Source organism: Oncorhynchus nerka, linkage group LG25 (genome assembly GCF_034236695.1).
Source record: "Oncorhynchus nerka isolate Pitt River linkage group LG25, Oner_Uvic_2.0, whole genome shotgun sequence".
In the NCBI taxonomy this organism is placed as follows: Eukaryota; Metazoa; Chordata; class Actinopteri; order Salmoniformes; family Salmonidae; genus Oncorhynchus; species Oncorhynchus nerka.
In genome coordinates this window covers 1,164,172-1,176,835 of record NC_088420.1, presented here as the reverse complement: position 1 = coordinate 1,176,835, position 12,664 = coordinate 1,164,172, and the positions used below count along the sequence as shown (strand labels likewise).

The 12,664-nt window shown below is 44.5% G+C and overlaps 1 protein-coding gene across 1 annotated transcript in view; it reads right to left on the bottom strand.

The window, feature by feature from the left end:
* Positions 1–1,194: 1,194 nt before the first annotated feature.
* Positions 1,195–12,664, bottom strand: part of slc9a7 (solute carrier family 9 member 7) — a 110,714-nt gene continuing 99,244 nt past the window's right edge. Inside the window, exon 11 of the mRNA XM_065009977.1 lies at positions 1,195–2,898. Within this exon, the coding sequence (XP_064866049.1) occupies positions 2,644–2,898 (255 nt within the window). The 3' untranslated portion in view covers positions 1,195–2,643. The remainder of the gene's footprint in view (positions 2,899–12,664) is intronic.

The window sequence follows — 12,664 nt, the reverse complement described above, 5'->3', positions numbered from 1 at the left end:
GGGTGTGTAACAAGACTCTGTAAAGGGGTGTGTAACTGGCAGTGAAACAAGACTCTGTAAAGGGGTGTGTAACAAGACTCTGTAAAGGGGTGTGTAACTGGTGGCAGTGAAACAAGACTCTGTAAAGGGGTGTGTAACTGGTGGCAGTGAAACAAGACTCTGTAAAGGGGTGTGTAACTGGTGGCAGTGAAACAAGACTCTGTAAAGGGGTGTAACTGGTGGCAGTGAAACAAGACTCTGTAAAGGGGTGGTGAAACAAGACTCTGGTGGTAACTGGTGAAACAAGACTCTGTAAAGGGGTGTGTTGCAGTGAAACAAGACTCTGTAAAGGGGTGTGTAACTGGTAGCAGTGAAACAAGACTCTGTAAAGGGGTGTGTAACTGGTAGCAGTGAAACAAGACTCTGTAAAGGGGTGTGTAACTGGTGGCAGTGAAACAAGACTCTGTAAAGGGGTGTGTAACTGGTGGCAGTGAAACAAGACTCTGTAAAGGGGTGTGTAACTGGTGGCAGTGAAACAAGACTCTGTAAAGGGGTGTGTAACTGGTGGAAACAAGACTGTAAAGGGGTGTGTTGCAGTGAAACAAGACTCTGTAAAGGGTGTGTAACTGGTGGCAGTGAAACAAGACTGTAAAGGGGTGTGTGCAGTGAAACAAGACTCTGTAAAGGGGTGTGTAACTGGTGGCAGTGAAACAAGACTCTGTAAAGGGTGTGTAACAAGACTCTGTAAAGGGGTGTGTAACTGGTGGCAGTGAAACAAGACTCTGTAAAGGGTGTGTAACTGGTGGCAGTGAAACAAGACTCTGTAAAGGGGTGTGTAACTGGTGGCAGTGAAACAAGACTCTGTAAAGTGTAACTGGTGGCAGTGAAACAAGACTCTGTAAAGGGGTGTGTAACTGGTGGCAGTGAAACAAGACTCTGTAAAGGGGTGTGTAACAAGACTCTGTAAAGGGGTGTGTAACTGGTGGCAGTGTAACAAGACTCTGTAACAAAGGGTGTGTAACTGGTGGCAGTGAAACAAGACTCTGTAAAGGGGTGTGTAACTGGTGGCAGTGAAACAAGACTCTGTAAAGGGGTGTGTAACTGGTGGCAGTGTAACAAGACTCTGTAAAGGGGTGTGTAACTGGTGGCAGTGAAACAAGACTGTAAAGGGGTGTGTAACTGGTGGCAGTGAAGTCAGACGCAGGAGAGCAGAACTAGGGAATAGCCGGAGCAGTTTAATTTCAACGGCATAAAGAAATAACCAACATGGATGCAAAACCCGACGTGCACCAGTCAACATGTGCACAAGCACCTACAGCAAACAATCCCACACAAAGACATGGGGGGGAACAGAGGGTTAAATACACAACACTTAATGAGGGAAATGGAAACCAGGTGTGTGGGAAAACAAGACAAAACAAACGGAAAATGAAAAGTGGATCGACGATGGCTAGAAGACCGGTGACCCGACCGCCACCCGAACAAGGAGAGGAACCGACTTCGGAGGAAGTCGTGACAGACACACTGTTTTGACATTTGAGAAATATGGCAAGGCCCGTTTCTCTGTCCATTCTTCCCTGAAACTTATATTTTCATAATTCACCTTTCTTTTGAGACTTTTTCAGAGGACATTTTCTCTTGATTGCAAGCTGTTTTTCCCCAATCAATGCACAAAGATATATAAAAAACGAATTTAATATAGACATTGGTGATTTTATCAGTGTAATCAGAGTGAAAGTATTAGGATATGTTATTGACACTGGACTGATAATAGAGCCTACTAACCAGATGTGTTTACGTATTGTTTATTATGTATCAGAGGCCTATGTATGGGCTGTTATGATGTATCAGAGGCCTATGTATGGGCTGTTATGATGTAGCAGAGGCCTATGAATGGGCTGTTATGTTGTATCAGAGGACTATGAATGGGCTGTTATTATGATATATCAGAGGACTATGAATGGGCTGTTATGTTGTATCAGAGGACTTTGAATGGGCTGTTATGATGTAGCAGAGGCCTATGTATGGGCTGTTATTATGTATCAGAGGCCTATGTATGGGCTGTTATGATGTAGCAGAGGCCTATGTATGGGCTGTTATGATGTAGCAGAGGCCTATGTATGGGCTGTTATGATGTAGCAGAGGCCTATGTATGGGCTGTTATGATGTAGCAGAGGCCTATGTATGGGCTGTTATGATGTAGCAGAGGCCTATGTATGGGCTGTTATGATGTAGCAGAGGCCTATGTATGGGCTGTTATTATGTTGTATCAGAGGACTATGAATGGGCTGTTATGATGTATCAGAGGACTATGAATGGGCTGTTATGTTGTATCAGAGGACTATGAATGGGCTGTTATTATTATGTATCATAGGCCTATGAATGGGCTGTTATGTTGTATCAGAGGCCTATGAATGGGCTGTTATGTTGTTCAATGTTGACTATTAGCAGAGAAAAGGCCAAACCTATTGCAGACCCCTAAACTATGCTAGTTTAGCTGCAATTTATTGTTTTGGGTGCATACACAGGAGGTCCCATACCGGGAAGTAATGACAATATCAGCCATGTTTTAAACCAAACCCTTTCCTCCAACCCTCGCTCTCCTATTCTCCTCCTCTCCTCCCATAGTCTGGTGTGTGTGTGTGTGGGCTGGAGGGCGAGGGTTCATGGGGTCATGGTGTGGTCTTCGATGGGAAAGACGAGGCGTGTGCTGCGGGACAGGAATTCCTGGTCCATCTCTCTCTCTAGTGCCTCTTCAGATGTGCTGCTGCTCTTCTTCCCGTTGACCCCCCAGCCCCCCGCGTCCGCCCCTCCACAGGAAGCTCCTTTAGCCGTGATGGCCGTGTCGTCGTAGGTCAGCGCCAAGTCGCCGTCATTCAGGATCAGGTCGGAGTCGTCGTCTCTCAGCTGCTCATGGTTCTGGAAGATGGGAACAGAGACATGAAGAGTTCGGCTATAAAAGCCAACTGACATTTACTCCTGAGGTGTTGACTTGTTGCACCCTCTACAACTACTGTGATTATTATTATTTGACCCTGCTGGTCATCTATGAACATTTGAACATCTTGGCCATGTTCTGTTATAATCTCCACCCGGCACAGCCAGAAGAGGACTGGCCACCCCTCATAGCCTGGTTCCTCTCTAGGTTTCTTCCTAGGTTTTGGACTTTCTAGGGAGTTTTTCCTAGACACTGTGCTTCTACACCTACATTGCTTGCTGTTTGGGGTTTTAGGCTGGGTTTCTGTACAGCACTTTGAGATATCAGCTGATGTAAGAAGGGCTTTATAAATACATTTGATTGTTCCTCTACTCATTCAATCAATCAAAGACATGAACAGAGTGTTAGAGGAGAGGGAGGTTAGAGGAGAGGAGAGTTAGAAGAGAGGAGAGTTAGAGGAGAGTTAGAGGAGGGTTAGAGGAGGGTTAGAGGAGGGTTAGAGGAGGGTTAGAGGAGGGTTAGAGGAGGGTTAGAGGAGGGTTAAGAGGAGGGTTAAGAGGAGGGTTAGAGGAGGATTAGAGGAGGGCTAGTCAGAGCCTCATATTGTTCGGATGAGTATGTCTAAGACAGACAGCTGCTGGATTAATCACCCAAAGCTGACAGACAAACCAGCTGTACTGTGTTACACACATACAGGACAGCTTTAACACTGTTCGTACGGAGAAAGCAACAGTCGATGTACACTGAGTTTACGAAACATTAGGAACACCTTCCTAATATTGAGTTGCACCCTTTTTCCTTCAGAATAGCCTCCATTTGTCGGGGTGTGGACTCTACGGGGTGTCCAGCGCTCCACAGGGATGCTGGACCATGTCGACTCTACGGGGTGTCCAGCGCTCCACAGGGATGCTGGACCATGTTGACTCTACGGGGTGTCCAGCGCTCCACAGGGATGCTGGACCATGTTGACTCCAATGCTTCCCACAGTTGTGTCAAGTTGTCTGGATGTCCTTTGGGTGGTGGACCATTCTTGATACACACAAGAAACAGTTGAGTGTGAAAAATCCAGTAGCGTTGCAGTTCTTGACACAAACCGGTGCACCATACCCTGTTCAAAAGGCACTTAAATATTTTATCTTGCTATTCACCCTCTGAATGGCACACACACAATCCATGTGTAATTGTCTCAAGGCTTAAAAATCCTTCTTCAACCCGTCTCCTTCCCTTCATCTACACTGATTGTAGTGGTTTTAACAAGTGACATCAATAAGGGATCATATCCTTCACCTGGTCGGTCTGTCATGGAAAGAGCAGGTGTTCCCAATGTTTTGTCAATGTAGCTACATCGTAATGATCCATGTTTCCTTCCATCATACTGTGACATATACAGCTCTGATCGGGTTGGACCGCCAATCAATGCCACTGGTCCCCAGGGTGTAGGGAGTGTGTGTGTGTGTGTGTGTGTGTGTGTGTGTGTGAGTTGAGTTTATATAGTGTCGGTGGACTCGGATTACAGCCTGGTGAAACGGATCAAAGTTAGTAATCAGGATTACATCATCTGGCGGCAGGGTAGCCTAGTGGTTAGAGTGTAGAGGCGGCAGGGTAGCCTAGTGGTTAGAGTGTAGAGGCGGCAGGGTAGCCTAGTGGTTAGAGTGTAGAGGCGGCAGGGTAGCCTAGTGGTTAGAGTGTAGAGGTGGCAGGGTAGCCTAGTGGTTAGAGTGTAGAGGAGGCAGGTAGCCTAGTGGTTAGAGTGTAGAGGCGGCAGGGTAGCCTAGTGGTTAGAGTGTAGAGGCGGCAGGGTAGCCTAGTGGTTAGAGTGTAGAGGCGGCAGGGTAGCCTAGTGGTTAGAGTGTAGAGGCGGCAGGGTAGCCTAGTGGTTAGAGTGTAGAGGCGGCAGGGTAGCCTAGTGGTTAGAGCGTTGGACTAGTAACCGAAAGGTTGCAAGATCAAATCCCTGAGCTGACAAGGTACAAATCTGTCATTCTACCCCAGAATAAGGTTCCCCTGTAGGCTGTCATTGAAAATAAGAATTTGTTCTTAACTGATATGACTAGTTAAATAAAGGTACAATAAAAAACAATCTGGTTGAGTGACCGAGTCAACATTTATCTGGAATGAGATAACCCTAAAGGAAAGCTCTACATCCAACAGTCAGTGGACAGGATGGTATTTATCTGGAATGAGATAACCCTAAAGGAAAGCTCTACATCCAACAGTCAGTGGACAGGATGGTATTTATCTGGAATGAGATAACCCTAAAGGAAAGCTCTACATCCAACAGTCAGTGGACAGGATGTACTTGGTATTTATCTGGAATGAGAGGAAAGCTCTACATCCAACAGTCAGTGGACAGGATGTACTTGGTATTTATCTGGAATGAGATACCCCTAAAGGAAAGCTCTACATCCAACAGTCAGTGGACAGGATGTACTTAAAGGAAAGCTCTACATCCAACAGTCAGTATCTGGAATGAGATCCAACAGTCCCCTAAGGAAAGCTCTACATCCAACAGTCAGTGGACAGGATGTACTTGGTATTTATCTGGAATGAGATACCCCTAAAGGAAAGCTCTACATCCAACAGTCAGTGGACAGGATGTACTTGGTATTTATCTGGAATGAGAGGAAAGCTCTACATCCAACAGTCAGTGGACAGGATGTACTTGGTATTTATCTGGAATGAGATAACCCTAAAGGAAAGCTCTACATCCAACAGTCAGTGGACAGGATGTACTTGGTATTTATCTGGAATGAGATAACCCTAAAGGAAAGCTCTACATCCAACAGTCAGTGGACAGGATGTACTTGGTATTTATCTGGAATGAGATAACCCTAAAGGAAAGCTCTACATCCAACAGTCAGTGGACCTTGGTATTTATCTGGAATGAGATAACCTCCAAAAGTGGAAAGCTCTACATCCAACAGTCAGTGGACAGGATGTACTTGGTATTTATCTGGAATGAGATAACCCTAAAGGAAAGCTCTACATCCAACAGTCAGTGGACAGGATGTACTTGGTATTTATCTGGAATGAGATAACCCTAAAGGAAAGCTCTACATCCAACAGTCAGTGGACAGGATGTACTTGGTATTTATCTGGAATGAGATAACCCTAAAGGAAAGCTCTACATCCAACAGTCAGTGGACAGGATGTACTTGGTATTTATCTGGAATGAGATAACCCTAAATGTACTTGGGAAAGCTCTACATCCAACAGTCAGTGGACAGGATGTACTTGGTATTTATCTGGAATGAGATAACCCTAAAGGAAAGCTCTACATCCAACAGTCAGTGGACAGGATGTACTTGGTATTTATCTGGAATGAGATAACCCTAAAGGAAAGCTCTACATCCAACAGTCAGTGGACAGGATGTACTTGGTATTTATCTGGAATGAGATAACCCTAAAGGAAAGCTCTACATCCAACAGTCAGTGGACAGGATGTACTTGGTATTTATCTGGAATGAGATAACCCTAAAGGAAAGCTCTACATCCAACAGTCAGTGGACAGGATGTACTTGGTATTTATCTGGAATGAGAATGCTCTACATCCAACAGTCAGTGGACAGGAACTTGGTATTTATCTGGAATGAGATAACCCTAAAGGAAAGCTCTACATCCAACAGTCAGTGGACAGGATGTACTTGGTATTTATCTGGAATGAGATGTACTTGGTATTTATCTGGAAGGAAAGCTCTACATCCAACAGTCAGTGGACAGGATGTACTTGGTATTTATCTGGAATGAGATAACCCTAAAGGAAAGCTCTACATCCAACAGTCAGTGGACAGGATGTACTTGGTATTTATCTGGAATGAGATAACCTAAAGGAAAGCTCTACATCCAACAGTCAGTGGACAGGATGTACTTGGTATTTATCTGGAATGAGATAACCCTAAAGGAAAGCTCTACATCCAACAGTCAGTGGACAGGATGTACTTGGTATTTATCTGGAATGAGATAACCTAAAGGAAAGCTCTACATCCAACAGTCAGTGGACAGGATGTACTTGGTATTTATCTGGAATGAGATAACCCTAAAGGAAAGCTCTACATCCAACAGTCAGTGGACAGGATGTACTTGGTATTTATCTGGAATGAGATAACCCTAAAGGAAAGCTCTACATCCAACAGTCAGTGGACAGGATGTACTTGGTATTTATCTGGAATGAGATAACCTAAAGGAAAGCTCTACATCCAACAGTCAGTGGACAGGATGTACTTGGTATTTATCTGGAATGAGATACATCCAACAGTCAGTGGACAGGATGTACTTGGTATTTATCTGGAATGAGATAACCCTAAAGGAAAGCTCTACATCCAACAGTCAGTGGACAGGATGTACTTGGTATTTATCTGGAATGAGATAACCCTAAAGGAAAGCTCTACATCCAACAGTCAGTGGACAGGATGTACTTGGTATTTATCTGGAATGAGATAACCCTAAAGCTCTACATCCAACAGTCAGTGGACAGGATGTACTTGGTATTTATCTGGAATGAGATAACCAGTCAGTGGACAGGATGTACTTGGTATTTATCTGGAATGAGATAACCTAAAGGAAAGCTCTACATCCAACAGTCAGTGGACAGGATGTACTTGGTATTTATCTGGAATGAGATAACCCTAAAGGAAAGCTCTACATCCAACAGTCAGTGGACAGGATGTACTTGGTATTTATCTGGAATGAGATAACCCTAAAGGAAAGCTCTACATCCAACAGTCAGTGGACAGGATGTACTTGGTATTTATCTGGAATGAGATAACCCTAAAGGAAAGCTCTACATCCAACAGTCAGTGGACAGGATGTACTTGGTATTTATCTGGAATGAGATAACCCTAAAGGAAAGCTCTACATCCAACAGTCAGTGGACAGGATGTACTTGGTATTTATCTGGAATGAGAGGAAAGCTCTACATCCAACAGTCAGTGGACAGGATGTACTTGGTATTTATCTGGAATGAGATAACCCTAAAGGAAAGCTCTACATCCAACAGTCAGTGGACAGGATGTACTTGGTATTTATCTGGAATGAGATAACCCTAAAGGAAAGCTCTACATCCAACAGTCAGTGGACAGGATGTACTTGGTATTTATCATTCAGAGAGACAAACAGCAGAGAAGTAAAACACGACTTGTTTTGGATTTAACTGTTGATTGTTCCATTAATGTTAACAGTTAAATACTAACGATAATCTACATCATCTTGAGCATAAAAACATTATTAATAGGGACATTTCAGACGGTGTGAAGGTAAAAACATAAAAACTCAAGGCTGTAGAAGTTGTAGAAGCTCTCCCATAGGTTATTTAGCTGAGATAAGCAGAGCTCTAGTTACCGAAGGGAAGCAAAATTTGGGGGTCCAGTACTGGCATAATGCAGATTCTCTGGACCCCTCCCCACAAGGTCGGAGTTCGGGCCACTTCAGATACATGTTTATTGGTAGGCCTATTAGGTTGTCAATTCTGGGACTAAAATGACAGATGTGGTGATTTGTAAGTAATAACTGTACTGCGTACTGGTGGCAGAGAAGGCGCAGTGTATAATAAAAATCCCCGTAAACAGAAACAATCAATACAATGGGTACAAAACCAGTCGCCAGGATAAACAGCACAAGCACTTACAATAAACAGTTCCGGACATGTGGGGGGGGACAGAGGGTTAAATACACAACATGTAATGATGGAATTGAAACCAGGTGTGTGGGAAGACAAGACAAAACAAATGGAAAATTAAAAATAGATCAATGATGGCTAGAAGACCGGCGACGCTGACCGCCGAACGCCGCCCGAACAAGGAGAGGAACCAACTTCGGCGGAAGTCGTTACTACGGCAATCAAGCTGTTTTTACCATCCCTGTAACTGTTGCAGAGAAATAGGAAAAAACTAAACTAAAACTCATAGAGGTACCTAAGATGGAAGCATTAGGCTCTGGGTGCGAGACTGGTATGTTCTGTTGAACATCTCAGTAAACTCCACTCACTGGCATCGTCCTTAACCACAACATATCCCCTTACTTTCAATCAGTTGAGTTATTTATTTTCCTACAGATGAGAGGAGCCAGAACACTAGAGGGCTGATGGATACTAAAGCCCTGCTGATTCTATTGGGGGGACAAAGATAATAAATATCCCACAGCAGAGAGGAGCCAGAACACTAGAGGACTGATGGATACTAAAGCCCTGCTGATTCTATTGGGGGGACTAAGATAATAAATATCCCACAGCAGAGAGGAGCCAGAACAGTAAAGCATGTTGTTATGGTTGTTATGGTGATACTAGTTATCAAAGTGCAGCTGCCTCTACTCTTAAACCCCTGGATGGTGTTTTTCATAGAGCCCTTCGTCTTATTACAGGAGACCTGAACAGGCCTGCCACTGTTGTGTCATCGGGCAAATGTAATGATGGTGTTGGAGTCGTGCCTGGCCGTGCAGTCATGAGTGAACAGGGAGTACAGGAGGGGACTGAGCACGCACCCCTGAGGGGCCCCTGTGTTGAGGATCAGCATGGCAGACGTGTTGTTGCCTACCCTCATCACCTGGGGGCAGCCCGTCAGGAAGTCCAGGATCCATGTGCAGAGGGAGGTGTTAAATCCCAGAGACCTTAAGCTTATTGATGAGCTTTGAGGGCACTATGGTGTTGAACGCTGAGCTGTAGTCAATGAAGCATTCTCACAGTCCTGTAGTTTAGCATCTGCTTCATCTGACCACTTTTTTTTATAGACCAAGTCACTGGTGCTTCCTGCTTTAGTTTTTGCTTGTAAGCAGGAATCAGGAGGATAGAATTATGGTCAGATTTGTCAAATGGAGGGCGAGGGAGAGCTTTGTATGCATCTCTGTGTGTGGAGTAAAGGTGATCTAGAATGTTTTTCCCTCTGGTTGCACATTTAACATGTTGATAGAGATTTGGTAGAACTGATTTAAGTTTCCCTGCATTAAAGTCTCCGGCCACTAGGAGCGCCGCCTCTGGGTGAGTGGTTTGCTGTTTGCTTATGGAAGAATACAGCTCATTCAATGCTGTCTTAGTGCCTCTGACTGTGGTGGTATGTAAACAGCTACAAAGGATACAGATGAAAACTCTCTCGGTAGGTCGTGTGGTCTACAGAATATGATCTACATAATCAGTGTCTGGGAGTAAAATTAAAAGTGGTTAATGTGAACCGAACTCACAGTTAAAAAAATGTAAAGAAAGAAATCCAGTGTTATTTGTTGCCTAGACTTTACTGCAAACGACACTCAAGTCGCAGGAGGTACCACTGATTGAGTGCGCTGTGCACTAGGATTCAGTGGGTCCGCACCATGATATATGTTGGCGGTCTGACCCTTGGATCTGAGGTTCTGCCTCTCTCTACTGTTGCTCTGCACCTGTTCTTGATGGCAGCGCTGGACCAGTCTGCTTGACAGTCTCTGCTGCTGAGCCTTGTCTTGAAGCCACCTTGGCAGATTGTAGGGATTAAGGCTTTCGGAGTGTAGTTGACCCTTCAGCTGTAAGGACACTAATGAAGCCATCTCGAAGATACTTCGGCAGCTTGCTGAGAAGTCTCAATATTGGAATAGCAGTTCAACTCATAGCCATAAGGACCTTCCAAGGATAGCAACATCCTTGAAAGCAGATGGACTCATAGAGCAAAGCTCTGGAACTCTGACACGGAACCCAAACCGGTTGTGCGCCATCGTGCATAATGTTTTTTGTCCACCCCACACCAAACGCGATCACGACACACAGGTTAATCTATCAAAACAAACTCTGAACCAATTATATTAATTTGGGGACAGGTCGAAAAGCATTAAATAGTTACGGCAATTTAGCTAGCTAGCTTGCACATGCTAGCTAACGTTAATTTGTCCTATTTAGTTAGCTTGCACTTGCTATCTAATTTGTCTTTTTTAGCTAGCTTGCACTTGCTATCTAATTTGTCTTTTTTAGCTAGCTTGCACTTGCTATCTAATTAGTCTTTTTTAGCTAGCTTGCTGTTGCTAGCTAATTTGTCCTGGGATATAAACATTGAGTTGTTATTTTACCTGAAATGCACAAGGTCCACACCAATTAATCCACACATAAAACGGTCAAACGAATCGTTTCTAGTAATCTCTCCTCCTTCCAGGCCTTTTCATCTCTTGACTTCATGTTGCGATTGGCAACTTTCATAAATTAGGTGCATTACCGCCACCGACCTCGTTCGTCTTTCAATCACCCAAGTGGGTATAACCAATGAGGAGATGGCACGTAGGTACCTACTTCTATAAACCAATGAGGAGATGGGAGAGGCAGGACTTGCAGCGCGATGTGCGTCAGAAATAGAAATGATTTCTATTTTAGCCCTTGGCAATGCAGACGCTCGTTGGTGCGCGCGAGCATGGTGGGAGCAATAATTAAATAACATAGATTTCTAGATTTATTTTGCAACGCTTGCGCACGGGACGCGAGCGGTGTTGTCAGGCTGTGAGAGTCACCAACCTTCACATCTTGGGCTTACTTTGAGCGAGCTGATGCAGTTGGACATATTGGAGCACCTGAATGATAGCTGTGTGTTGAGTGAGCTGATGAGGTTGGCCATACTGGAGCCTGAATGATAGCTGTGTGTTGAGTGAGCTGATGAGGTCGGCCATACTGGAGTGCCTGAATGATAGCTGTGTGTTGAGTGAGCTGGTGAGGTTGGCCATACTGGAGCCTGAATGATAGCTGTGTGTTGAGTGAGCTGATGAGGTCGGCCATACTGGAGTGCCTGAATGATAGCTGTGTGTTGAGTGAGCTGGTGAGGTTGGCCATACTGGAGCCTGAATGATAGCTGTGTATTGAGTGAGCTGATGAGGTTGGCCATACTGGAGCCTGAATGATAGCTGTGTGTTGAGTGAGCTGATGAGGTTGGCCATACTGGAGCCTGAATGATAGCTGTGTATTGAGTGAGCTGATGAAGTTGGCCATACTGGAGCCTGAATGATAGCTGTGTATTGAGTGAGCTGATGAGGTTGGCCATACTGGAACCTGAATGATAGCGGTGTATTGAGTGAGCTGATGAGGTTGGCCATACTGGAGCCTGAATGATAGCTGTGTATTGAGTGAGCTGATGAGGTTGGCCATACTGGAGCCTGAATGATAGCTGTGTATTGAGTGAGCTGATGAGGTTGGCCATACTGGAGCCTGAATGATAGCTGTGTATTGAGTGAGCTGATGAGGTTGGCCATACTGGAGCCTGAATGATAGCTGTGTATTGAGTGAGCTGATGAGGTTGGCCATACTGGAGCCTGAATGATAGCTGTGTATTGAGTGAGCTGATGAGGTTGGCCATACTGGAGCCTGAATGATAGCTGTGTGTTGAGTGAGCTGGTGAGGTTGGCCATACTGGAGCCTGAATGATAGCTGTGTGTTGAGTGAGCTGATGAGGTCGGCCATACTGGAGTGCCTGAATGATAGCTGTGTGTTGAGATCAAATCAAGTTTTGTTTGTCACATGTACAAATAATTAACCAACAATGTAGAGAAATAAACAAAAGTTTAAAAAAATATTGAATTAATCAAAAAGTAACAAGAAATGTACATAACAATAACGAGGCTATATACAGGGGGTACTGGTACAGAGTCAATGTGGAGGCTATATACAGGGGGTACTGGTACCCAGTCAATATGCCGGGGTATCAAATCAAATCAAATGTATTTGTCACATACACATGGTTAATAGATGTTATGGGTCACATACACATGGTTAATAGATGTTATTGGTCACATACACATGGTTAGCAGATGTTAATG